This window comes from Symphalangus syndactylus, chromosome 1 (assembly GCF_028878055.3).
Source record: "Symphalangus syndactylus isolate Jambi chromosome 1, NHGRI_mSymSyn1-v2.1_pri, whole genome shotgun sequence".
Classification (NCBI taxonomy): domain Eukaryota; kingdom Metazoa; phylum Chordata; class Mammalia; order Primates; family Hylobatidae; genus Symphalangus; species Symphalangus syndactylus.
The window spans coordinates 72,903,837-72,931,110 of NC_072423.2; the positions used below are offsets into that span (position 1 = coordinate 72,903,837).

The 27,274-nt window shown below is 44.0% G+C and overlaps 1 protein-coding gene, 1 long non-coding RNA gene and 1 pseudogene across 3 annotated transcripts in view; 1 reads left to right on the forward strand and 2 right to left on the reverse strand.

Moving 5' to 3' along the window:
- Positions 1-6,754: 6,754 nt before the first annotated feature.
- On the reverse strand, positions 6,755-6,851 carry LOC129461432 (uncharacterized; annotated as a pseudogene).
- Positions 6,852-11,551: 4,700 nt separating this feature from the next.
- The window catches only part of LAMA1 (laminin subunit alpha 1), a 170,432-nt gene continuing 154,709 nt past the window's right edge, over positions 11,552-27,274 (reverse strand). Inside the window, exons 56-63 of one of the 2 annotated variants that reach the window (XM_055237979.2) lie at positions 26,352-26,481; positions 25,101-25,213; positions 20,875-21,064; positions 19,197-19,355; positions 18,500-18,653; positions 17,263-17,396; positions 12,984-13,206; positions 11,552-12,048 (exon numbers count right to left, since the gene is read on the reverse strand). In XM_055237979.2, coding sequence (XP_055093954.2) covers positions 11,888-12,048; positions 12,984-13,206; positions 17,263-17,396; positions 18,500-18,653; positions 19,197-19,355; positions 20,875-21,064; positions 25,101-25,213; positions 26,352-26,481 — 1,264 coding nt within the window. In that variant the 3' untranslated portion in view covers positions 11,552-11,887. The remainder of the gene's footprint in view (positions 12,049-12,983; positions 13,207-17,262; positions 17,397-18,499; positions 18,654-19,196; positions 19,356-20,874; positions 21,065-25,100; positions 25,214-26,351; positions 26,482-27,274) is intronic. The other variant, XM_055237969.2, reaches the window with a different exon arrangement.
- Positions 24,409-27,130, forward strand: LOC129460327 (uncharacterized). The gene is made up of 2 exons (XR_008650204.2): positions 24,409-24,653; positions 25,114-27,130. It is a non-coding gene; the product is annotated as an uncharacterized lncRNA (long non-coding RNA).

A 27,274-nucleotide genomic window follows, 5' to 3' on the forward strand; every position in this document is an offset into this window, starting at 1 on the left:
TTTGTCCTCCACATATAGTTTTGATATATTTTAAAAACTTAATCTATATCTCACTTACTCCACTCCCTGTGAGGGTGGGCAAATGCCTGTTTAGCTTAGGATCAGATCCTTAGCACCTGATACAGGGGCTGGTGCTCTATACCCATACCTGCTCTGCCGGCTGCACAGGATCATCATGGCAAAATGAGATGGTCTATGTAAGAGCACTTGTGAAAATTCTAGAACTCTTTCTATACCCCTGAAACTCCAGAAACGTAAAGAATTATTTTCATTATCATTGCTTTTCAATACATTGGTCTGGACCTCACATTTCCAGCTTATGGTTTGGTTACAGCTCTACATGACCCAAATGGAAAGGTAAAAATGCTCATCTCCCTTTTAAACATGATTTCTTCTTAAAGGTGCTTAAGGGAATTTCATATGTAATCAGTTCTTTTATCATCTATCTCTAATGTTTTACCTGGATTTTTTTATTGGCTGTCATGCAGCAATGACAAGAAAATCCATTGCTGCACTGTCGTGCAGCAATGACAAGAAAATCCATTTGTGGATTGGAATCTTTAGGTATGAAATGTGTCATGCTTGCCTGGTTGAAACAATGTAGGATCTTCAAGCGAGGGCTGGAGGTTTGTTTGCATTGGCGTGGAAGAGGAAGAGGAGACAGAGAAAAGGAAAACATAGGGTCACTTTAGGCCAACTGCTCAGAAGATGAGAGAAACTGGACCCAGTGGCACTTAGGCTGAGACCTGGCTGGGTAAAAATAGGTGGCAATGTTTTTCTAACAAAAACATCAGAACTTGTAAATAAGTACAAAGAAACTTTTGTGGGTAGTGGTACTAAATATTTCTAATTGGAATTGCTGAATAAGATGCAATATTTATGGTCGCTGTAGTATAGGAATGATGACTGATTATGTGTTTTGGATGTTTGTCCTCTCCAAATCTCAAGTTGAAATGCAATTCCCAGTGTTGGAGGTGGGGCCTGGTGGGAGGTGATGGGATCATGGGGGTGGATCCCTCATGAATGGTTTCTCGCCACCCCCTTGGTGATGAGTTCTCGCTCAGTTCCTTCTTGGTTAAGATCTGGTTGTTTGAAAGAGTTGGACATCCCCCTTCTCTATCTCTCTTTCTCCCATTCTCTCCATGTGATGTGCCTGCCCCCCCTCCACCACAACGTCACCTTCCACCAACATTGTAAGCTTCTTGAGGCCCTCACCAGAAGCCAAGCTGTTGTTGGTGCCATGCTTGTACAGCTTGCAGAACCGTGTGCCAATTCAACCTCTTTTCTTTATAAATTACCCAGGCTCAAGTATTCCTTTATAGCAATGCAAGAACAGCCTAATAAAAGTAGAGTCAGCCTGAGGAGATAGTGTTTCACATCCCTCGATGTCTGTCATCTCTTCATCTCTGGAAATCTACAAACCTCACCCTCCTCTTCTCTCTTTCCATCTCTTCTCTCTTTCTGAATAGCTTCAATAAGGCCCTAAAGAAGTGGGGAAGTTGAACATTTTACATTTCTTTTAAAGTGTCAGTGGCTGTGCACCAATGAGTATTTTCCCCTCTGATTGTAATCTACCACCCTGCATTTTTTCTAACAAATGTCAACACCTGTGGCTGTTTCCTAAGACCAAAGCATGGGCATCCCCTGTGTCTAACTTAGTGGCTCACGGAATTTGTCTCATCTTTTCCTTAAATCTTACAATGTTTAATGAAGTAGGACTTGGTATAACATTGTATTAGCAGCTGAAAAGCACACTAGCTCCAAAATACCTAAGTTAGAATAATTTTCATGAATGAATAAATTTTCATTCTCAGGCCCAGAGCAGTTGATAGGAATGGCAATGACAGGTGCTGGGAGGGCGAAGTTTGAGAGCAAACTCACCTACAAAGAAATACAAGACACTATCTTAGGAGTGATCACAAACAGGACTTTGTTTTAAGATAATCTGTCCTCGGATTTGTAGGATAGGGCATGTTAAATGTCACAGAATTTCTGCTATGTTACGAAAACCACTTTAATATTTCTCCTATGAGTACATGTTGGCAATATGGCTTTGTATTTCTACCTACATGTTTCTAAAATTCCACTTCTGAACACAGATCTTTTTTGTTTGTTTGTTTGTTTGTTTGAGATGGAGTCTTGCTCTGTTGCCCAGGCTGGAGTGTGGTGGCGCGATCTCAGCTCACCGCAACCTCCGTCTCCTGGGCTCAAGCAATTCTCCTACCTCAGCCTCCCGAGTGGCTGGGATTACAGGTGCCTGCCACCATGCCCAACTAATTTTTGCATTTTTAGTAGAGATGGGGTTTTCCCACGTTGGCCAGGGTGGTCTCGAACTCCTGACCTCAGGCAATTCACCCGCCTCGGCCTCCCAAAGTGCTGAGATTACAGGTGTGAGCCACCATGCCCAGCCTGAACACAGATCTTTCAAACATCAGCCTGTTTTGGGGATTTATTCAGTGTGGGTGAGCTTTGCCAAGAAAAATCATGTTGCTGTCATCTATTTATTTTTTCATAATTATGGTGATTAAACATATGTAACGAAATTCACTATTTTAACCACGTTTAAGTGTGGTTCTGTAGCATTAAGTACATTCACATTGTTGGGCAACCATCACCAGAACTTTCCACCTTCCCCATTCTCCCCAACCCCCCGACCCTGGCAGCCACTAGTCTACTTTCTAGCTCTATAAACTTGAAAGTGTGTGACTTTTAGGGTTGTACTTCATCTGCAAGATTGTTTTGGCTATTCAGGATCCTTGAGATTCGGTATGAATTTTAGAATTTTTTTCTATTTCTGCTAAAAACATTGCTGGAATCTGTAGATTCCTTTGGGTATTATTGACATCTTAACAGTGTTAAGTCCTATTTATTAACAAGGATATCTTTCCGTTTATTGCTGCCCTTAGTTTTAATTTCTCTCAGTAATGCTTCAAGGTTGTTAGTGTATAAGTCTTTCAGCTCCTTGGCTAAGTTGATTCCTAAGTATTTTAGTCTTTTAATGCTATTGTAAATGAAATTGTTTTCTCTATTTCTTTTGGGATTGTTCATTGTTTGTATATAGAAATGCAATTGATTTTTGTGGGTTAATTTTGTATCTTCCAACTTTGCTGAAATTATTAATTGTAAGAGTTTGTTTTATAGAATATTTAGAGCTTTCTAACATATAAGATAATATTGTTTGCTAACAGAGAGAATATTACTTTTTTGTTTCCAATTGGTTGCCTTTTATTTCTTTATTTTCTTCCCTAAATTCTCTAGCTAGGACTTCTAAAGCTATATTAAATAGAAGTGGCAAAAGCAGCATTCTTGTCTTGCCTTTTTTTTTTTTTTCTTTTTGAGATGGAGTCTTGCCCTGTCGCCCAGGCTGCAGTGCAATGGCACAATCTTGGTTCACTGCAACCTTGCCTCCTGGGTTCAAGCAACTCTCCTGCCTCAGCCTTCTGAGCAGCTGAGATTACAGGCGCCTGTCACCACACCCAGCTAATTTTTTTATTTTTAATAGAGACGGGTTTTCACCATGTTGGCCAGGCTGATCTCGAACTCTTGACCTCAGGTGATCCACCCACCTCAGCCTCCCAAAGTGCTGGGATTACAGGTGTGAACCATTGCGCCCAGCCCCCTTGTCTCACTTCTTAGATCTTAGATCTTAGATCTTAGAAGAAAAGCTTTCAAACTTTCACTATTCAGCACAATGTTAGCTATTGACTAAAGAGAGAGGATTTTAGTCAATAGCTATTGAGTAAAGAGGATTTGGGGAAGCCGCATTTTTAATTGATTAGTTTTTACAACTTTGTTGAGGTGTAATTAAATAGTATTGAACAGCACTGTTCAAAATGATTGATTTTGATATATGTTTACACCCTTGAGGCCATCATCATAATCAAGATAGTAAACAGTTCCATTGCCCAACAAGTTTCCTCATGTAAATTTGTAACCTATTCCTCCCTCCATCTTAACCCCTGGCATTTTCTAAAAATTTTATGCAAATATGATGAAGTATGTATTTTTGTGTAAGGCATTTTAAAATTCATCATATTTCTGAGATCCATTCACATTGTTGCATGTATCATGGTTTATTCCTTGTTATTGCTACATAGTATTCCCTTGTATGTGTATGCTACAGTTCATCTATTCTTCTACTGATGGATGCCTGGGATAGTTCCAGAGTTTGGCTAGTACAGATAAAGCTCTGACATTTATCCATAAATCTTTGCCAAGAATAAATAGCCAAGAATAGCTTACCTGGGACATATGGTAAGTATATTTAAGTTCTAAAGAAATTACTAAACTTTTTCCAAAGTGGTTGTAGCATTTTACATTCCCACCCCTAAAAACGTACAAGAATTCTAGTTGCTCCACATCCTTCCAACAGTTTTAGCTATCCGAGAAGGTATGCAGTTAGATCTCCTTGTGGTTTTAATTTGCATTTCCCTAAGGACTGATGGTGCTGAGCCTGTTTTCTTATGCTTGTTGGCTATTCATATTTGTAAAATATCTATTCAAATCTTTTGATCATTTGTAATTGGGTTGTTCATCTCATGCTGTTATGAGAAATCTTTCCATGGGCACTAGAGTAGGACCTGGTAATGAGTGCTTTTTGTTGTCTTTCTTGTGAGAATGTCTTTATTTCACCTTTATTGCTGTAAGATATTTGTAATGGATATAAAATTATAGGTTGAGAAGCTCTTTTCTTTCAGTACTTTTAAGATGTAGTTCTGCTGTCTTCTGGACTTCATAGTTTCTGGGAGAAATCATGCACGTTAAGTCATGATTTCCCTCTATGTAATGTGTACTTTTTTTTCCCTATAGCTACTTTCAAGAATTTTTTAGGTATCTTGGGATTCAGAAATTTGATTCTTATAGGTTAATAGGGATTGTTTCCTTTGAGTTTGTTTTGCTCAGAGTTTGCTAAGTGTCTTGAATCTGTAAATTTATGTCTTTCACTAAATTGGGGAGTTTCTGGGCATTCTTACTGAATTTTTTTTTCTATTTTAATCTTTTTCTCCTCTCCTTCTGAGACTCGACTTATACTATGTTAGACCTTTAGATGGTAACACACAGGTACCTGACACTCTGGGTTTGTTTTCTTTAAACCCTTTATCTCTCTTTGTAGATTGGATAATTTTCATTGTTCTACCTTCAACTTAATTTTCCTTTTATCATCTTTATTCTACTATTGAGTCCAACCAATGATTAACTTTTGACTGCAGAGATTGTATTTTTCATTTCAATATTTTTATTTGCTTCCTTTCTAAATTTTCCATTTTTCTGTTGAGCACTTCTATCATATCATTCAGTTGACGTGTGCTTTCCCTGACCTTACGAGCATAGATAAAATAGCTGCTTTAAAGTCTTTGTCTGATGATTTTCTCTTGAGGTTGGTATTTGTTTGATTGTCTTTCTACCTTGAGAGTTGGTACCATTTTCCTGGTTGTTTGTATATCAAGAAATTTTGAATTGTATCCTGGACATTGTGAATGTTGTGTATTGCAGACTCTAGATCTATTTTCTGCCTCTGGAAAATGTTGATGTCTGTTTTAGTAAAAAATTAACTAGGTTATGTTCCGACTATAAGTTATATCCCATCTTCTGTGGTTATATCAATTTAAATACACACACACACACACACACTCCTTTCCACTTAACTTTGGGAAGTGCTGTAAGAATCAGCAGTAATTCAAGGATTTGCCTGGTGGTTTTATCATTTTAGGATTCCTTCCCTCCAATTCACTCAATTTCAATGTACCACCTAATAAAAGAAGAAAAATTTGTTTCCTTTTAGGTTAGCTTACTAAAAAAGATTTTCTTTAGTTTGCTTCCAATCCTACCTAAATCAAAAACTTTCCACTGAGTCTTCTTCCAAGCTTGAACGTTTTTTCCTAGCAAGACTTAGTGAATGGTCTTGATCATTTCCTACTTATTCTTTTGTCATTTTTACTCACACTTCTTAAATTCCATGTTCAATTTAATGAGACCTCAAGGGTGCAGAATTACATTTAAGCCACATAGTATTAATCACACGAACTCCCTATCCATACCTACATCCTGCTGACCTTCTAGTCTGGGTGGCAGAGCCGCACATGCATCCTCTGGTACGTGTGTCTATTCTTTACAATCTCCTACCTCCTCCCTTGACTGATGTTCTTCCTCTAATTGTTTTCTTCTGACCACCTTCAGGGACACAATTCAGCATTGTACCATTTTTAGCAAAGATTTTACTGTGTTTTATTCATATCAGAAAATCACATTTGCATTTCAAACACATGCTAAAAATTAAATCATGGATGAAATGCCTGATGCATAGAACGGTTCTCGTTAAAATAAACTTTTCTCTTTTATAACAATATGAACAGAGACCACAGTTCTTTAGCATTCACACTGGAGTTCATGTTTCAATACTTTATAATTAAGCATTATGCTCAGCATATACTGTGAAAAGACATCATTTTTAAAATGTGTTACTCAGAGAGAAAACAGTGATTTTCATTATGTTCCCCTCCAAGCCCTTGCTTCAGACAGCTTGTATGGCTCCCATTGTCGGACACTGAAGGGGTTTGAAAGGAACATGAGCGCTGCCATTGTCACCCTGTGAAAAAAAATCCTGATGGTTTTTACATTTCAGGGTATATTAAGTTGAAAACTTCACTGTATATTATGAAAACTGTTAAGCCTGTAGATCTTTTTTGAGAATATGTTGCAAAATGGCTGATTTTGTCATTTTTAAATTCTTTTTTAAATGTTCTATTAGACTTTTAAAAATATGGAATACTTCACGAATTTGCATGTCATCCTTGCACAGGGCCCATGCTAACCTCTGGATCGCTCCACTTTTAGTATAATATATGTGCATAGCGAGCATGATTCTGTTCTGTTTAAATGCTTGTTAGATGGCTCAGAAGAATTACATTTGCAAAGATCTTTTGAAATTTATGGGAACAACGACACTGCTGAAGTATGTTTAGAGAAAAATGAGAAACTAGTATTCAGTTTAATAATTATGTACTAATAACCTCTGCCATGTCCTTATTACATTAACTATTATGTTAGGGAGAAATGCCTAAGAAATATCCAACAGAATATCGACCTTCAAGGAGCTATACAACAACTACAGGCTCTTTGAGGAGAACATCCAATCTGAGGGGAAAACTCAGCATAACTTAGAGCCATTAAGAACCAGAACAGTTCCGGCCAGGTGCGGTGGCTCACACCTGTAATCCCAGCACTTTGGGAGGCGGAGGTGGGCGGATCACAAGGTCAGGAGATCGAGACTATCCTGGCTAACATGGTGAAACTCTGTCTCTACTAAAAATAAATAAATAAATAAGGCGCCTGTAGTCCCAGCTACTTGGCAGGCTGAGGCAGGAGAACGGCGTGAACCCGGGAGGCGGAGCTTGCAGTGAGCCGAGATCGCGCCACTGCACTCCAGCCTGGGAGCAGAGCGAGACTCCGTCTCCATAAATAAATAAATAAATAAATAAATAAATAAAATAAAAAAAGAGAACCAGAACAGTTCCAGGGCAGTCAGCACTGCAGGAGGCTGTCCAGGAAGACTTACCAAGGGCACTGGAAGGCGAAGATGTGCCTGCACACCACAAAATACAAACGGGAGCCATGAGCACTTGGAATGTATGTGATACTTTTGAAATTTTGAAAACTATGTGAAATATGAACCTAACAGAGAAATACCTTCAATACACTACAATTTCAAGAAGAAAAAGAAAGTGGGTATCACAAAGTGATGGGAGATGTGTCCAGACCCATTTTGCAGTCTGAGGCAGGAAATTGACCCGATGCTTCCCGTTGACTTCCTTCAGATATTCAGAACTGTGCTAGAGACTGACTGTCCCATTAGGAACAAGTAAGTAACACAGCTTGCAGCTGTGAAAAGGGTCCTGGGCAGGACGCAGGGCAGAGTATCACGGAGGCAGATACTGGAGAATTATCTTCAACCACAGTTCCAAGCTAGCGGGAAAAGCAGGTAGTAGTGTGAAGAGGGAGTTTATTACGGCTGAGGGGAACATACCCAGGGCATTGGGTAACATTTAAAAATATATACTCAGCCATTACAAAGTTTCTGCCACTGGGGAAGAAGGAAGTGCCACAGGTACCAAGTAGTATTGTTGTTATAAGAAAAATAGTGAAACTTCCTTATCTCTGAATCACTAATTTTCTGGTTTTTTTTTTTTGAGACGTAGTCTCAGTGGTGTGTGCCTATAATCCCAGCTGCTCAGGAGGCTGAGGCAAAATAATCACTTGAACCTAGGGGGTGGAAGTTGCAGTGAACCGAGATCATGCCATTGCACTCCAGCCTGGGCAACAAGAGTGAAATACCATCTCAAAATAAATAAATAAATAAAAATAAAAAAATGAAGTTTCAGTTATGCAAGCTGAGTAAGCTCTAGGGATCTGCTGTCTGTACAACATGGTGCCTATAGTTAACAATACTGTACTGTGCATTTAACATATGTTAAGAGGGTAGATCTTATGCCAAATGTTTGACCATAATCAAAAAATTACCACATGTGAGAATAGAAAGAAGAATTTATGGGTTTGCAAATGTACTTAGTTATCGTTTCCCCTAAGGACTGAATCGAATTTACTAGTATTTTATAAAAGATCTTTACATCTAAGTCCATAAGTAAAGTTGGTCTATAATTGTTTTATACTTGTTTCATATGAAGTTATTCCACCAGCGTTAAATGAGTTGGTCAGTTTTCTTCTCTTTTCTGATGTTTGCCAATGCTTGCCTATAAATCCAACCGGTTTTTGGACATTCTTGGAAGGCAGTTGTGACTGAGGATTAAATTTCACTACGGTCAATGCTGTTGGCTTATCAACGTGCTCTCTTTCTGAAAAAATTTTTAATACTATCTTCTAAATATTGTGATAGCTTTTTGAGGTTGGTATCACAATCTTTTTACAGATGAAGAAACTGAGGCTTGAAAACAGTGCTGCATGCTATGGAGAACAGTATAGTTCTTTCTCAAAAAATTACAACTAGGGGCCAGGCACGGTGGCTCATGCCTGTAATCCCAGCACTTAGTGGATCATTTGAGGTCAGGAGTTTGAGACCATCTTGGCCAACATGGTGAAACCCATCTCTACCAAAAATACAAAAATTAGGCAGGCATGGTGGCACCCGCCTGTAGTCCCAGCTACTCGGGAGGCTGAAGCAGGAGAATTGCTTGAGCCTGGGAGGTGGAGGTTGCCATGAGCCAAGATCACACCACTGCACTCCAGCCTGGATGACAGAGTGAGACTCTGTCTCAAAAAAAAAAAAAAAAAAATTACAAATAGATTTACCATATGATCCAGCAATTCCACTTCTGGGTATATACCCCAAAGAGTTGAAAGCAGGGACTCTGAACAGACATTTGTGCATCCATGTTCATTGCGGCACTATTCACAATAGCCAAAAGATGGCAGGAACCCAAGTACCCATCAAGGGATTAATGGATAAGCATAATGTCTATACATACAATGGGATGCTATTCAGAAATAAAAGGGAGGAAATTCTGACACAGGCTAAACAGAGATGAACCTTGAAGCTATTATGGTAAGTCACTTATATGAAGTACCCAGAGTGGGTCAAATGTGTAGAGATAGAAAGAACGGTGGTTGCCAGGAGCTGAGGGAAAGAAGGAATGGGGGACTACTGTTTAACTGGTACAGGGTTTTAGGTTTACAAGATGACAAGAATTCCGGAGACGAATGGTAGTGGTTGCACACCTTATAAATGTATTGAATTTCATGGAAATATACACTTACAGATGGCTTAAAATGGTAAATTTTATATTTTCTGTATTTTGCCACAATAAAAAAAAGTACTACATTAATTGACAGACTAAACAAGGACTTTTGGCACCAAAATTAGACTTTGGAAAGAAATTAGATATCTCAGTAAAGTCGTCATGAGAAAAACATGATCGTCAATAGATTTTGTTGCACGTGCTTTAAGACATAGATTTGCTTTTATTTGGAATCACTTGGCAGTGAGGGAAAGGGTATCATAATCTTTTTATGCCCTTGGGGCTCCAAAGTAGGGTTGCCAGATTTAGCAAATGAAAAACACAGGATGCTGTGCAATATTTAGCATGTGCTTATACTAAAACCATGTCTGTGGTGTTTATCTGAAATTCAGATTTCCCTGGGTTCTGCGTTTTATCTGGCAACCCTCTCTAAGAACCTGAGTCCAGACTTGGTGAGAGGAGTTAAGGAATCAGTGTCAGAACCCGAAGTGAGAACCATAGCTGGTGTCTGACCTGCAAGCGCAGGCTCAAGGTCACGGGGACAGACCCACACCCAGGCCACTCCACTCTGTGCTTGTGAAAGGCCAAGGGGGAGCTGGTGGGTTTTCTCCTGAGGGATCCTTCAGAGAGATCTTGTGAATAGCTATACTTATGAAAGGCCCATGCTCCGTTTTAACTCTGTTAAAGGGGGGGTGGAGGCAGGGCTGGGGTGCAAAGCTCAAGGCAGCTCCACAGTCTGTGCTCTATGTCCTAGTTTTGGTCACTTCCTCACCCAACATGGTGGACCAGGATCTAGAATGTCTGAGCCTTCATATCCCACTGTAGCTGGTTTCCGCAGAAACATGAAACCAAAGACCACCGGCGGCACAGCAAAGAGGTTCTTGGTGCACGTGCACTGCCGCTGAGATGGGCAGGTGCCTCTTCTGAGCCCAGCTGCCCAGGAGCTGCCTTTGAAAAGTCCGCATTCCTCCCATGGCTGGTGCTACAGAAACATCAGCATGTCCACAACTGGCAGCTGCCTTTCTCTAAGAAACATCTTCATGCAGGTATTTAAATGGGAAAGAACTACAAATTTCAAATATACTCATCAAGAGGTGTGAATCCCAAGGGTTCAAAAACATAAGAAGGCAACGAACAGGGACGGGGACCAGGAGCACAGCTGCCTGCCTTGTTTATCCAATCAAAATCTCTCAGAGACACAGACATTAACTCTGGCCTCCTCCATGCTGGAAAAGCAGGTCATGGCTAAGACAGGTGGAGACCGCTCTTCAAGTGAGCATTTGGAAAATGGGATCATTTTTCTGAAGGATATAGACAGTGGCCACTGTGACCTGAGCTGCAGCCACAGAGCAGAACTAAAATGAATGTGGAAGGGATTGAATGCGACTTCAGAAATCTGGGTCTACAGCTGCTTGGTCCATTAAATTACATGGTTTTAAAATGTTCCCTCTTTTCAAATTACACACACTATCCCAGAAAAGTAGCTGATTAAGGCAAACTGTTTCATTCCAAGTGGTGAAAATAAAATTGACAATAAAGGAAGCACTAATTTAAAATGATGCCATCTTTTCTTTTTTTCTGTCCTGCAAAATGCTGTTAGGTGAGGTCCTGATAGCACAAGGCCACGTCCAAGGAGGGTCCAGCTCCTTCCTTTGCTCCCTTTGCCCCTATGACTTGCTGGAGCCTCCTTAAAAGGTTATGTGGCAAACAGCTGGTGTGCTCATCTGGAATTAATCAATGAACATTGCTTGTCTGTTGTAGAAATTGGAGCTTAGAGTTTTCTTGAATAAAAGGCTTCATACTCTAATCTATTATCATCTGTATTGACACTTTTTTAAAAGCTCAAAATGAAAAACATAAAATACTATCAAGTAATCAACAGAACATTCAATGTGTATAAAGATTTATTTTTTAAAAAAATGTTTAAAAAGAGGGCCACGGAGTTCAATTTACATTTTAGACCATTTAATGGAGGTATTTGTTGCACATGTGGTTTTAGTGTAACGTAAACACATCTCTCCCCAGAAACACTTAACCTGAGTTGGAAATAAAATATGAACTGAAGAGACTCTTAATTCACACATACACTTCTCCTCAAAATATTAGCAATGATTCCAACTGAGGATTCTGCTTGAAGTTCAGGACTCGGTCCCAGGACAGGAATGAAGGAAAACTCCGTGCAGTTCGAACGCTCTGCTGAAGTCAAAGGATTGCACCTGCGGGCTCTTAATCAGAGCTAGCTTCCTCAAACACCCGCGGAACGAGGTCTGGCTGTGCAGGCATTTTTGCTTCACGCCAGCTGTTCAGGAAAGAAGAGAAGACAAATCTTGCTTAATTTTGTTGAAATGCGATCCATAGCACAAAAGGAACAGAAATAATCTCAAGCCGGTTTTTTTGTTTTTTAAATTTTTCACTATCAAAATTAGAAGAATATTTTCCACATATGTGGTGTCAGTGAGTAGCAGAATTCAGAGAAAATTTTTTTTGAGATGGAGTCTTGCTCTGCCACCTAGGCTGGAATGCAGTGGCACGATCTTGGCTCACTGCAACCTCTGCCTCCCGGGTTCAAGTGATTCTCCTGTCTCAGCCTCCTGAGTAGCTGGGACTACAGGCACCCGTCACCACGTCCAGCTTATTTTTGTATTTTTAGTAGAGACGGGGTTTCACCATGTTGGCCAGGCTGGTCTCAAACTCCTGACCTCAAGTGATCCACCCACCTTGGCCTCCCAAAGTGCCGGGATTATAGGCGTAAGCCACCACACCTGGCCAAAAACTTTTAATATATAAAATTTTAAGGCATAGTTACAACTTAAAAAAAGTCATACAACAGGTGTTTATTATTTGCAACAATTCCTTGGAACATCTAAAATACATAATTCTAATCCAAAATTGACCAGAGAGATGAGTCACAAGTTTGTTTCCTAAAACAATTCCCTAGCCCTAAAATGACTCCCAAGTCTGAGAGTCATGAAATTTACTTCGGTAAAGTCATCCAGCTGCCTTTATATCCGACCCAATCTTCTCACAGTCTTACCCAATGATTAACTTGTGTGTGTAGATTATTTTAAGTTTTCCAAGAATTCTTAGGTATTTGAAATGGCTTTTCTAAAATGGTAAAGGATTTGTCACCCAAACCATGTACCTTTCTTAATCTCTATTCTACATCCACCTGAACCAAGACTTCCTCCAGGGACAGTGCCCCTTTTGAGTGGAAGAGCAGGTACCCGTACATACCAGGATAGCCACCAACATAAATGGGATTGTTGGTGTCCACCGAGGTAGACTGGGTGTGTGGACTTTCAGCGCCAACTGCGTTCCCGTCGACAGTCAGAGTGATACGGTGTTTGCTTTTGTTAGCTTGAAGAGTGTGCCATTTCCCATCACAGAGCGCAGTGGCGGTTTTGGGCTCATATGCAGCTGTTATCCTGCCAGCACCATTGTTGACATGGAACAAGACCTAAAAGCAAATATCTTGGTGAGTTTTTGTGAATTTACGGAACACAGTCCATTTGTATAAGCTCTTGGAGTGGATAAAATTGCAGCATTATGTTTAAAAGGAGAGCTAACTAGGAGAAACAGAAAATAGTTTTGAAAAATAACCTTTTAAAGGATTCAGATGATGGCTGGGCACGGTGGCTCACGCCTGTAATCCCGGCATTTTAGGAGGCTGAGGCGGACGGATCACCTGAGGTCAGGAATTTGAGACTAGCCTGAGCAACATGGAGAAACCCTGTCTCTACTAAAAATACAAAAAAATTAGCGAGGCGTGGTGGCACATGCCTGTTATCCCAACAACTCGGGAGGCTGAGGCAGAAAAATCGCGTGAACCTGGCAGGCAGAGGTTGTGGTGAGCCAAGATCGTGCCATTGCACTCCAGCCTGGGCAATAAGAGCGAAACTCCGTCTCAAAAAAAAAAAAAAAAAAGATTCAGATGTTATACTATTCCACAAATTCCAGAAAGGGCAAATGGCCACCTTCATGACCACAAGTCCAAGCACATTGCATCCTTAAGTGAGGGCTTCATTTTTAGGACATTTTAGGAGTTAATAGCCTTATTGGAGGTGCTGATCATACTTTCTTTTTTTTTTTTTCTTTTTTGAGATGGAGTTTTGCTCTTGTTGTCCAGGCTGGAGTGCAGTGGAGCGGTCTTGGCTTATTGCAAACTCCACCTCCCGGGTTCAAGTGATTCTTTTGCCTCAGCCTCCCGCATAGCTGGGATTACAGGCGCCCACATCATGCCCAGCTAATTTTTGTATTTTTAGTAGAGACAGGGTTTCACCATGTTGGCCAGGCTTGTCTCGAAATCCTGACCTCAGGTGATTTGCCCGCCTAGGCCTCCCAAAGTGCCAGGATTACAGGCGTCAGCCACCTCACCTGGCCCGGTCATACCTATTGATAGCACCTATGAGCGAATATTTACTAACTCTCTTCTGATGAACTGTAGATGCTCTCCCACAGCAAGTAAAGAGATCTCAGCTTTGCAAAAGATAGGAGGTGTTATAGGCTGAAGACCGCCCCTCCAAAATTCATATGCTGAAGTCCTAACCCCCAGTACCTCAGAATGTGATTGTATTTGAAGATGGAGCTTTTAAAGAGGTAATTAAGTAAAGATGAGTCACTAGGGTGGCCCTCATCCAATCTGACTGTGTCTTTATAAGAAGAGATTAGGACACAGACATGCACAGAGGGAAGACCATGTGAGAACACACGGAGAACGAGGCATCTGTAAGTCAAAGAGAGAGGCCTCAGAATAAAGAACCTTACCAACACATCAATCTCGTATTTCTAGTCTCTAGAATGGCAAGAAAATAAATTTTCATTGTTTAAGCCACACAATCTGTGGTACTTTGTTCTGGCACCCCAAGCAGACTAAGACAGGAGGAAAGAATTTCAAATGTACTTTTTGAAGATTGTTATGCTATATATGAAACTGCTCAGTATTATTTCAAGGGGGACTGTGACGATTAAAGATATAAGTCATAAACCCTTAGGCAACAACTAAAAATGTTAAAAAAAAGAACTATAAATAATAATCCAATAAGAGGCAAATGTATAATACAACAGAAAATTACACTGTTTGCAGCAATTACACTTCTGATTGCATTTTTAATTTTTTATTTATCTAAATAAAATATTTCTCAAAAATAGAGATGGGGTCTTGCTACATTGCCCTGGCTGGTCTCAAACTCCTGGGCTCAAGCAATCCTCCTGCCTCAGCCTCCCAAAGTTTTGGGATTACATGTGTTAGCCACCGTATCTGGCCCCTGATAACATTTTTTAGATGTCACATAAAAACATGCAAATAGATACAAAAGTTTTTAAAGTATAGATGAGGGAAAAAGTTGGCTATAAGTCAGTGTAGAGAGGCAGCAATATGACATCAAGTTAGTTCTGTTTTGTCATGAATTGGAAAAGAAGTGAAGGGCAAAAGGTCAGACATGACCTTTCAGATCCTCCCCACCCCCACTCTAGGATATCCTAGGGGTCAAAACCCAGCGGGGAGTAAGTAGGGAAATACTAGAAACAACCGGTAAGTCCTGGGGAATCTAGAACGTGGAGACTTGTTCCTTGCCTTCCAAGAGGCACTAGTGTTGGAAAATTCAGGCATCTTACTCCCACAACAACAAGCATTGACCACAGTGCTGCAGAAATGCTGGTAAAATGTAGTTAGGTAGAGAGAGGATCAGAGAGACACCATCCCTGATTCCACACGGCCTCTGTGTGGCTTGGCAGAAATCCCCAAGTTTGCACATGACCCCACAGGGAAGGCGGAAGATGAAGAGGTGGCGCTACTCATGACAACCAGGATGAGAAGCCTGAGCCAAAAGGGACACTGGCCAAACTCTCCAGGAGCAGCCCCCACGCAGGGGCAACACTGAGACCCCAGACCACTCACTGTAAGAGGCTGCCCTGAAGACCAGGAGACTAAGCTATGCTCAGCTGCTGTCCACGAGACAGTCCACAGAAAGGAAAAGGGCGATCGAGACTCCCTTCCCTGCATCCTGCCTGCGCCCAGACAGCCCCAAAGGGGAGAGGAAAGAAAGTGAGAACTGGGAGAAACTGTGAAGGAGGCGGTTTTCAAGCAGGAGACTAGAAGACTAGTACTGCAAATTGTTGAGTTCATTTTGTTGCCAGCAGGAGAGGGACATGAGAGGCTGAAAAGCAAGGTCAGAACAGTCACAGAAAAAATAACATGTTCTACATTTAAAAAAAATTATAGCATGGTACGTCTCTCCCACGGAGTAATACGCCACCACAAAAGGGAACGGACTGCTGATATGCACAACCACCCAGATGACCCTCCCAAGATCAGGCTGAGTGTGAAAAGCTGATCTCAAAAGGATACCTACTGCGTCACTTCATTTATGTAACACTGGTGAAACAGAAATTAGAGGGACAGCAAACAGATTAGTGGTTGCCTAGGATTAGGGGTACAGGAGTTGGGCGTGGCCATGATGGGGTATTAAGGGGGAGCCTTGTGGTATTGATACAATTAAGCATCTTGATTGTGCTAGAAAAATGCATAATGTTTGTAATCCCAGCACTTTGGGAGGCGAGGCGGGCAGATCACGCGTTCAGGAGTTTGAGAACAGCCTGACCAACATGATGAAACCTGGTCTCTACTAAAAAATACAAAAATTAGCCAGGTGTGGTGGTGCACGCCTGTAATCCCAGCTACTCAGGAGGCTGAGGCAGGAGAATCACTTGAACCTGGGAGGCAGAGGTTGCAGTGAGTTGAGATTGCACTATTGCACTCTAGCCTGGGCAACAAGAGCGAAACTCTGTCTCAAAAAAAAAAAAAAAGGCCGGGTGCGGTGGCTCACGCTTGTAATCCCAGCACTTTGGGAGGCCGAGGCGGGCGGATCACGAGGTCAGGAGATCGAGACGACAATGAAACCCCGTCTCTACTAAAAATACAAAAATTTAGCCGGGCGTGGTGGCGGGCGCCTGTAGTCCCAGCTACTCGGAGAGGCTGAGGCAGGAGAATGGCGTGAACCCGGGAGGCGGAGCTTGCAGTGAGCCGAGATGGCACCACTGCACTCCAGCCTGGGCGACAGAGCGAGACTCTGTCTCAAAAAAAAAAAAAAAATGCATAATGCTACCACTGGGAAACCTGGGTCTGGGTGAAGGGTGCATGGGGCCCTCCTGTACATTTCATTGCAACTTCCTATCAATCTGTAGTAATTTCCAAATAAAAAGTTAAAAAAATTATTAGAAGGGATAGGGCATCAGGTCAGCAGCTTATTCTCAGATGGTTCAGGAAAAAAAGTTCTTTGTATTATAGTTGTAATTTTGCTGAAAGCTTACTTTCAAACATATAAAAAGTTATTTTTGAAAAGCTTTTAAAAAATAAAAAAGGTTTTTTTGTAGCAATATCTGTTTTTAAAATAGTAATGGGACCACTGTTTGACTCCATGAAAATAGATAGTTGTGAATTTCAATCTGCTGTTTCTCAATTGCTCTGTCTCTGACACTGGGGGGAGGAAGACCCCCATGGAGAGGAAGCACCCACCTTGCCGTCCACAAGCTCTAGTCCAATGGCATCCACTTTGGCAGTGCTGATCCCCAGGAGGACGCCATTCTGTGAGGAGGTTCGAAACTCCAGTGTGATGTTCACATCTGACTGGACTTTGTAGCCCTCTTTGACTGTAACACACAAGGACGACCCAAGTCAGGGTGAGCACTGCCAGACCCAGGCTGAGCATTTGGGCTCCTGGCTAGGGGTTGGGGGACCTGGCTCTAGCTCCTCCTTTAGATCCAGCTCCATCCCCACCAGCAGGTCACTCCTGCCCTCTGAGCCTCAGCTTCCACAGCTGGGAGATGACGTGGAGCTTTTCAAGAAGACCCATGCGGTCAGCCAGGTCAGAGCAGAGCCAGGCGCCTCCTTCATCTGTGGCTGCAGAAGCACATGGCCCTGACTCACCCCATGGACACATCCTCCCCGCAGCAGTCTTTCCCGTGGGCTGTTGGGATTTGATCCCTGGAATCCCTTTATCATCATCCGAGAATAGTCCAATTTATTTTCCTAGTATCTGTGTACTTGGGGGAATCATCATTTACTGAGTGTATCAGAGTCCACACTAAGTTTGTTAAAGGTGGGGATTGAATGGAATGATTTTTTAATTCAGGTGATAAAAAAGCCGAGGAGCCACACTGGCGCTATTGGCAACAGCAGGCAGTTGTTACCATGCCCAGGGCTGAAGGGAAAAGGGGAGAAGGTGGTATGCCCAGAGCTGGGGGGGTGGAAGGGGAGCTGAGGCCACTGAGGGGGCTGCCCAGCAGGGCTGGAGCCTGGGCCCCAGGAACAGGAGAAAGGAAGCACAGAGTGAACGAGAGGTGTTCTGCTGGCTTCCCCCTCTTCCCCACCCAAACTTCTGCACAGCTTCCCTGGCGCCAGCTGGTCTAGACATTTTATGCTGCTGATTTTTAATTCAAAGCCCTTTCTTAACTTGGACAGTAAGTGTGCATTACAGAACCTGGGGAAACTATAGATGAAACTAGCACCCCATGTCTGGCCTCTGTCAGGAGTCACACCACTCCTTGGGGGAGACTTTGTCAGGCCATCCATATAGCCCAAGATCTGAGAAGGCTTTTTACGCCAAGAAATTAGGAATCAACTGGAATACTGAACTCAATGTGGTTTTCCTGCAGCCTTATCCAGTGGGTCCTGTCTTATACTCTTGGATCCGCATCACTTTAGAGTACAGACTCATCCGGGGACTGCCTTTGAGAGTGTTGCTAACACATACCAAGAGCTGCATATCCGCTTCCGTCAAAGAATGTTCCTTCCTGGGCCACTGCGTAGCACCTGTTCACCGTGAAGGCGGACACCGGGCTGTCCTTGTCCAGCTGTTTGCTGTTAACTGTCACATCCCCAATGCAGGCAGGGATGCTGTGGGTGATCTAAGACAAATGACATGCAGGAGTAGACGGTGATGATTCTAACGAGAAGGGCTTGGACACATTTTCCTTCCACTTCATCATATTGGTCTCAACAAAACACATTAAAATGTAATCTTTTTGTTTTAAAACTTTAATTGCCACAATACTTCACATGAATGTCTAAGTTAGAGCTACCATTGAGTATCTTTGCTAACAATGCAGTGGAAGTGTTTTCTATTATTTTAGTGAAATATCATGGAAATCAAAACATGCTGAGTTTACTAATGTGCGAATACGCATTTGCTGGGCTTCCCTGAATTGTGCTGTGGCCATGTGGCTGTGGAAAGGGAGATATTCATTAACTAACAGGCTAGAAAGACTGATCAGGTTCTGACGGGCGGCCCTGGCACACGATCTGTGGACATGCCTGCAAAGTAAACCTCTTTACAAGCCCCAGTTTCAAACAAGGTAATTTAAACATAAAGATGCCGTGAGGTATGCTCTTCTACAAAATAAACACAACCACAGCGAAGGTAAAATGTCAGTATGGAAAATGCTGCTTACATTTCCAATTTTCCTGGCCTGGTACTGGGAGGGCAGGCCTCCTAGGTAGAACAAACCCTCCACATCCAGCATGGTGCCATCTCCCACCACCGTCACTGTGGGGGACTCTTGGCCGTCAACAGTTATGAAGCCTTTTCTTTTAACATAGTCTGTCTTGACCTACAGCAAAGTGAAAACACGCATAATTTTTAAGGAATCCGAGAAAACTTTAACAGATGTATAAACTTTAACAGATGCAACATGTGTTTCTGAGAGCTATAACAACCTGAATGCAATGCTAAAGGATGGTTCAAATTTTTAGACAGTTGGTGATGAAAAGCGGATAAGCCTGGCAGAAGAAAGGAGGCAGGTATGAAACTGCCTTTGCAAAAACTGTAACAGTGAAAGAAATCTGATATAGAAAAATGATGACAGTAAGAGGAATCTGACATAACTGACTCTATCTTGCTTCTAACCTCATAAGCTGTCTTTGCTAATTCATCCTAGCTATGGAAGGAATTTAGTTGGTAGTTTAAAACAAAGATGGTAACAGTCCCTTCTGGAAATGGAAGAAATTTAGTGGATAGTTTAACTTTAAAACAAAGATGATAACAGTCCCTTCCCAAAATGGGAGGAATTTAGTTAACAGTTTAAAACAAAGATAACAGTCCCTCCCCAAAACTAACTCCCTCCTTGCTCAGGGACCAAAATCGCCTTTGTAAAATTAAGGAAATGCCACAAGGTTGGAATTGTGATAGGGGCCTGAATTCTGCTAAGATACAGGCATAAACTCTAACCAGCCATTGTTTCTCCTGCTAAGATGTAGGCATAAACTCTAACCAGTCATCGTTTATAATTTGCCTTTTTAAACTACTTACTGCTTAGGAATCACGTAGCCAATAGTCGTAAGTGTTATACCTTCTCCAACTGCCCCATATAGATAACACCGCTATTGTAAAACCTAGGACTGGCATTTGAGATATTTTTCAGACTTTGCATTCAGTATGAACCAACTGGCACCACCCAGAGCAGTAACCCCTACCCAGGAACTGGCTCAGCACAAGAAGACAACTTCGACCCCCTATGATTTCTTCCCTAATCCAATCAACCAGCATTTGCCATTCCTTATCCCCCGGCTGCCAAACTATCCTTGTTTACACGAGGTTTTAACCCTAGTCCTTGAATTCTTGGGGAGGCAGCTTTGAGAATTATCTCCTGGCAAGTTGCCTCTGCAATAATTAAACTCTTTCTTTGCTGCAAAACCTGCCATTCTTAGTGCATTTGCTTTTCTGGGCAGTGGACAAGAACAACCCAGCTGGCCGATTACAGGCACAGGTAAAGCATGCTGCACACCAGAAAGTGCTCCAGAGTCCTGGTTATCAGAAAGCAAATGCCACGAGGGGAGGCTAGGCTTTACATACTCCTTGCCAAGTCAAGAACAGGTCTAGTACCTTTTCTTCATCCTGCCAATGTTTGCTGAATGTCTGTTTCATGTCAGGTACTAAGCAAGGCCCTGGGGATATTTCAGAAGCAGAAAAGATCCCTGCCTTCAAGACTTGTAGTCTCTGGGGGAGACACCAGACACACAAGGCGAAATAGAGATTAATGGGGATAATGTGCCTTTGAGAAATGGAGTGAACCTGAGTGATAGATGGAACAGAACTCAGAAGCAGCCACCACAAGCCTCCTGAGATCGTACCGTGTGCCACTTGCCATCGCTGAGCAGTGCAGGGTGAGAGACCTTTGTTCTGCCTTTGCCAAGGTCAAACATGAAGTGGAGGCGGCCCCCATGCAGCTGGAGCACGGCGTAGTCTGCTTGGTTCTGATGAGCCATGTAGTAAATCAGGCCGCTGGAGGCGAACGTGCGGATACTTAGCTCAACCGAGAGCCTGGGGAAAACAAGGGCTCAGCATTGAGAAAGGAAACTTTTACTTTTCATTTTTAAAACCTCAAAAGAGAACTCAACAATTGTTTCGGCGTTTACACTGAACATCTCAGGAGAGAGGGGTATTCATTCCTTCATCCATTTACACGTCCATTTATTTAACGAGTTCTTACCGCGTACCTCTGTCTGCCGGGAACTGTTTTAGGATGAGGATAAAGCTGTGAACAAAGAGGAAGATCCCTTTGCTCATGAAACTAATACAGAAACACATCAGAGAGTTAAAGTGGGTCCTGTAGAGGCCAACCCGTGGCTACCTTAAGTAGTCAACGAGGGTAACTCTGCAAAGCTGGTATTTCAGCTGAGGTCTGAATGACAGAAAGGGCAAGCCCCTGCAAAGTCAGGGCTTGATGGCAGCGGACAGCAGGAAGCCCATCTGAGGCCGCGGGGGAACCAGAGCCACTGCAGGTGTGGAGGAAGGCTGCGCCTGGGTGGGCCCCGTCAGAGGGACCTGGAGCACCCAGGGACAGGACGAGGGCGGATGTGGCTCCATCATAGGGAGGCGGGGCTTTGAGGGTGTTTGGATTTTCAGCACAGTGGGAAGTCACAGGAGGGCTTTGAAAGGGGGAGTGGCCGAGAATTCCTTTAAGAGATCCTCTGTCTAAACTGAAGAACAGGTCAGGGGGTCAGGGGTGAAGCGGGCCCCATCAGGCAGCTGTTACGACAGCCAACAGGGAGGAGTGGGTGGCTTAGACCAGGGTGGCGGCGGGGACTCAGAACAGATTCAGGAAATGTTCTGGAGGAAGAAGCAAGAGGATTTGCCAATGGACTGGATTTGGAGAGTGAGAAAAAGTGAAATAAAAAATAGCCTCTAGGCTTGGGCCTTGGGCAACCAGGTGAATGGTGATTGTGCCCGCAGCAACGGCAAAGAGCAGGAGAGCCGGACTGAGGGAAGCCTGTGAATTCCATTCGGGGTGATGAGGCCCAGGAGACTGTTCCAGTCCACACAGAGATGTTGAGTGGCTGAAGAACCTGTCCCAGTCCACATGGAGATCTCGAGTGGCTGGTGGGCCCAAAAATCCCAAGTTCTAAGTGGAGGCTAGTGCTACCAGGTAGGTGCTGCCGTATCTAGGTGGCATTTTAAGGGGATCGCAACATAGAAGGCCATCCTGGGAGAGTGTGTGGAAGGGCCCAGCACTCTCAGCTAGGAGACTGAGGAAGGTGGGCCAAGAGAGAGCAGGGAACCAGGAGAGTGTGCGTCTGTAACAGCCAAGGAAGTCCAGGGGCTGCTGAGAGCCCAGTGCAGGGGGCCCCGCACCATGTAGCTGCACAGGGGTCTCGAGTAACTCTCTCAAGAGCAGCTGGGGGTGTGCGGGAGGCTGACCAGAGGGTTAAATGAGGAAACAGTCCCTGAGGAAAGGGCAGCTCTTTCAAGAGCCTTGCTGGGAAACAGAGCCAGGTACTGTGCATGTGTGTGGGGGGGATGTGGCGTCTCCTGGGGGGTTCTGCTTTAGAGGTCAAAGTGAGAGATTGAGTGGAGCACAGAGGTTACAGCAGTCCCTTCTTATTTGTGGTTTTGCCTTCCAAGGTTTCACCTTTTGAGGTTTCAGTTACCCGCAGTCAACTGAGGTCTGAAAATACTAAATGGGAAATTATGGAAATAAATAATACGTAAGTTTTAAATTGGGCATCACTCTGAGTAGCGTGATGAGATCTCATGCCATCCCACTTGGTCCTGACCAGGAAGTGAATCCTGTCTGTGTCCAGCGGATTCACGCTGTATGAGCCGTCTCTGCCTGTGTCCAGCAGATCCACGCCATAGGAGCCATGTCTGCCTGTGTCCAGCGGATCCACACCATAGCAGCCGTGTCTGCCTGTGTCCAGTGGATCCACGCCACAGGAGCCATGGGCCCATTGGTCACTTTATAGCTGTCTAGGTTCACAGATCGACTGTGGCAGTACAGCGGGGGGCTTGTGTTCAGGTCACCCTGATTTTACTCAATAATGCCCATAAGGCACAAGAGGAGTGATGCTGGCATATTGTTATAATTCTTCTATTTTATTATTAGCTATTGTTAAACTCTTCCTGTGCCTAATTTATAAATTCAACTTTATCATAGAAATGCATGCATCGGAAAACACAGTGTATACGACGTTTAGGTACTAGCCAAGGTTTCAGACAGCCACTGGGGGTCCTGGAACATATCCCTCGAGGAGAAGGGGAAACTACTGTACAGGCACAGACTCTGGAGCCACCAGGCCTGGGTTCGAACCCCAGCTCTACCATTTACCAGCTGTGTGACTTTGAGCAGATGCCTCAGGCTCCCTATACGTCAATCTCCTTATCTGTAAAATGTAGATAATAACAATACCTTCCTCATAGGAGAATTATGAGGAGTAAATTAGGTCATCTGTGTAGAAATCTCTGTGTCAACCTCCAGCACAACAGTTTGCTGCTCTTTCTGTCACTGCTGACGATGGGGTGATGGCGGTGTCTGTGTGCTGGTGGGAGCGTGCACTGAGGAGAGAGAAGTGGCTGCTGTGCACATCCTAGGGAGGAGAGAGTGGATGGGATCCAGAGGACAAGTTGGGGCTGGCTGGGTGGGCTTTGCTAGGAACAAGGTAGCAGAAGAAGTGATAGAGGGTCAGGAACAAAAGCAGGGGCTGGTCTTTTTGGTGGTGGACAGATGAAGGAGCTCTTTCTTCTCAATGAAGCAAGTCATCAGCTGGGTTGGGAAGAGAGGCTGTGGTGCACAGGGCTCTGAGCTAAGAGCAGCTATGAGTCATGGAGAATAAAAACCATGAACATATTAGAGCAATGCACTGGCTCCCCATGTCGTTTGGAGGCTCCATCTGAGATTGACGGCCATGATATCCAGCTCAAACCAGCTAGGAAGGAGACATCCATCTTCTCGGCCTTGGTCTCCCATGTGGGTTCTGGCACGGAGAAGGCGGAATGTTGGCTTTCACCTGTGCTCGCAGGAGTGGGAGAGACAAAGGGTTAAGGGATTTTGCAGGGGAACACCTGTTGGCCTGGAACCTATCTGGGAGATGAATTGTGATGTGGGGCTAGAGAAGAGGGGAGACGGTGGTGGGAGGGCATTAGGGCTAGCGGCTTAGAGGCCTCCATGCAGCTGAGAAACTGCAGGAGTCGGGAGGCACAGAGTGGAGACGAGAAGAAAGAGGTTGGCTAATAGGAGGCTTTTAAAGTCGAGACCATGGGAGGGATGGATACCTGTGAAGAAATCAAGGGTATGGCCATGGGAGAGGCTGGTTGAGGAGAGAGCAGGGAAGACCTTCCACAGATCACAGTTTGAGCATGGAAAGGTCAGCTGTTAGGCGGCTGCTGTTGAATTCACAGAGAGTGATGGTAGGAGCTGCAGAAGACAGACAGGAGCCCAGGTCTAAGGGGGTATGACAGGGTGGCACTCACAGCCAATGACAACAAGATGGGCAGGGCATGGCAGAGTCTGCAGGCAAGCCTGGCAGGCGAGCTGGAGGACTGCAGGAGGCGAGAGGAGCAACATGAAGTCCAGGAGCCCCAAGCTCCAGGCCTTGAGATCTTCCCTCGGCAGAAGGGTCCCAGGGACAGGCAGGTATGAGGGCCAGAAGGCGCAGAGAGGAGTGGGTGTGGCACCCGGGATTTTGGCCACCACAGTGTAAGAGTTTGGGTAGACAAAGACATCAGACCAGGGAATGCTTAAAGTGGAATGGGGTTGAAAGTCCAAACAATAATAGATCCAGGAGGCTTAATTTAGATGCCCACACAATTCCTTACATGCACACAGAGAGGGGAAGCCGGCCACCCTCCAGAAGGGGAAAGGCAGAAACCACAGACTCCCCAGTGAACCACCATGAAAGTGTTGTGATTTGCACCAATGCTGAATTCCTATCTGTTTGCCTTCTCTTTGCCATTTGGTTGCAAATCAAGCACTTCATCACAAAATAAAAGCAGCTTCTTTTGGAAAAGACTCTGTGGCTGCAGAACACCCCCATACATCTAGCAATGAGACGCCACGTAAGGATGTTAGAACGATACCTACTTCTTTCTGACAGCCGACTGATTAAAAGGCAAGATGAAATGGCTGTTTTGTGTGAGACCAAACTGGTGAGCGCCGGGAACGTACTCCAGAGCTGCATCCGCCACACAGTGTTCCTGTAAGAGACACACAGGGACGCTCAGCCGCCACCCGCAGCCTGAACCCCACTGACGCATGCGTGTTCCGCCATGAAGAGCCACCTATGAAGCAATCCCATCAGAACAGCAATGCCTGTTGGCGCTCGCTCCATCTTCGGTTTAAATGATGCACTCGCCAGTGCTTTATCTCCCTGAAGAAAGCACTTAGAGCTTCTGTCTTTCACCTTAATCCCATTCAGCTTCACTGAAATTCGTAAGGACATTGAAGTCTCTCCTACAAATTTTCACCAGGCTTAAGGGGCAAAGGCCTTGCTGTCCCCCTAGGCCCCTGCCATGACCTGAGGTTTTGGGAATGGCCCTGAGGATGCAGCTGCCGAGATGAGCTGTGGACCAGGTACTGGAAAACTGGAGGTGCCCACAGGTGATGTTTTGCAGGGCCTCAGAGTGTGACCCTAGGTCCACACTGACAGGGCAGGGTGCAGACAAGAAGAGCCAGGTGGGAAGGGCCCCTGAACCCCATGCAACCATCTGCGGGCTGCCCTGAGAGTGCCCAAGTCACGGGGGTCCCAGATGCTGTTTTCTGGTTCAGCACAGGCAGATGCTACCATGAAAACTGCCCTGAACTCAAAGCCTCGCCCTGCTCAGAAGGTCCTGCTCTTGAATGCTTCTGCCATCTACTAAATTATTAGAGTGCACCCTTTAAACCAGGGAAACAGAGAAAGCAGAAGGGGGAGAAAATGAAAAATAACAATGGCTGCCATTCAAAATATGTGGCCAGAACTGGCTTTTCCTAATGAATTGAATCTTTTTTTTTTAAGCAACAAATATGTGCACAATGACTTTACATGAAGTACTTATTTTCATGCTTTCCTGGCTAAATGTAAATTGATAATGAGTCCCTACAGAAGCTCTGCCAAAAGCATATTATATGCCTGATGTGCGGCCTGGGTGTTGGGGCCTACAATCTATGGATTGGGCCGTGTCATCCGAGTTGCTTGAGGCACCCTTTCCCACCCTGTCCCCGCTCTGATTTTTAGCACAGCTCCAGCTCCAGCTCCAGCTCCACCTTTACAGCAAGGCCCCATTTTAACTCCCTCTATCCTAGGCCCTCCTTTGCTGACTGGACCTGACTGATAGTAAAGGAAGCCGCTCCTACTGGAAAAGCCCGGGGCTCTGGCAAGAGCTTGCTGTCCTCTGCATCGGGAGCCGGCTTAGGCCTTTCTGACAGCCAGCAGGTGTCCAAGTCGACTTGCTCATGGCCAACTGCACTGTTGAAATCCAAAAGTCTAGGGAGAAACAAGAGAGTGTTTTCAAAATTAGGATATCACAAACCAGTCCACGAACCCACGTCATCTGATAACTGCACAATGAAAATCAATTAAAAACCATGTATATATTTCTCTTAGAGTAACCAAAGTGCCAATCCTTCACTGTGACTCGTAGTCCAGACATACTGTCTTAATATTTCTTGTCTGATGCTTCTGCTTGCAATGGCACCCAGCCTAGCGTATCCCCATGTCAGGCCCTGGCCATTCCTGAGCACCCCCTAGGTCGGCTGTGATGCCATCACCTCCTCCTGCAGCCTTGACTGGGCTGCCTCAGGGACACGTTTTTATCTCTAGTTACCAAGCGCTGCACAGTGACCTCCACGAAATACTGATTTCTCGTTTACATGCTTCCCCTCGCCAGGAGGGGCTACACTTGTCACATGCACCTTCACTCTGCAGCGAATGTGCTGTGTCCTGTGCCCGCACAGGTCCCCCTGGCACTTTCCCAGGCACAGCTGGGAACTCCACAGAAACGTTTCTGCTCTACCAAGTCCACAAATCCATGACTTTCAGGAGCATGAAGATGCCTCATTAATGAATCAATGAATGAATGAATGAATGAACAGACAACTGGGGGAATAAACATAAACCTGTACAAAAATCTAAACCAGACCTCTGACACGATTGTATTGACACCCAGTGCTATGTTTTATTCTTGCAAATTTCAGGGACTCCTAAGAGGTAATATCACAGATAAGGACACTGTGACCATGAAAGATCCAAGTCTTTGTTCAAGGTCACTAGGCAAATC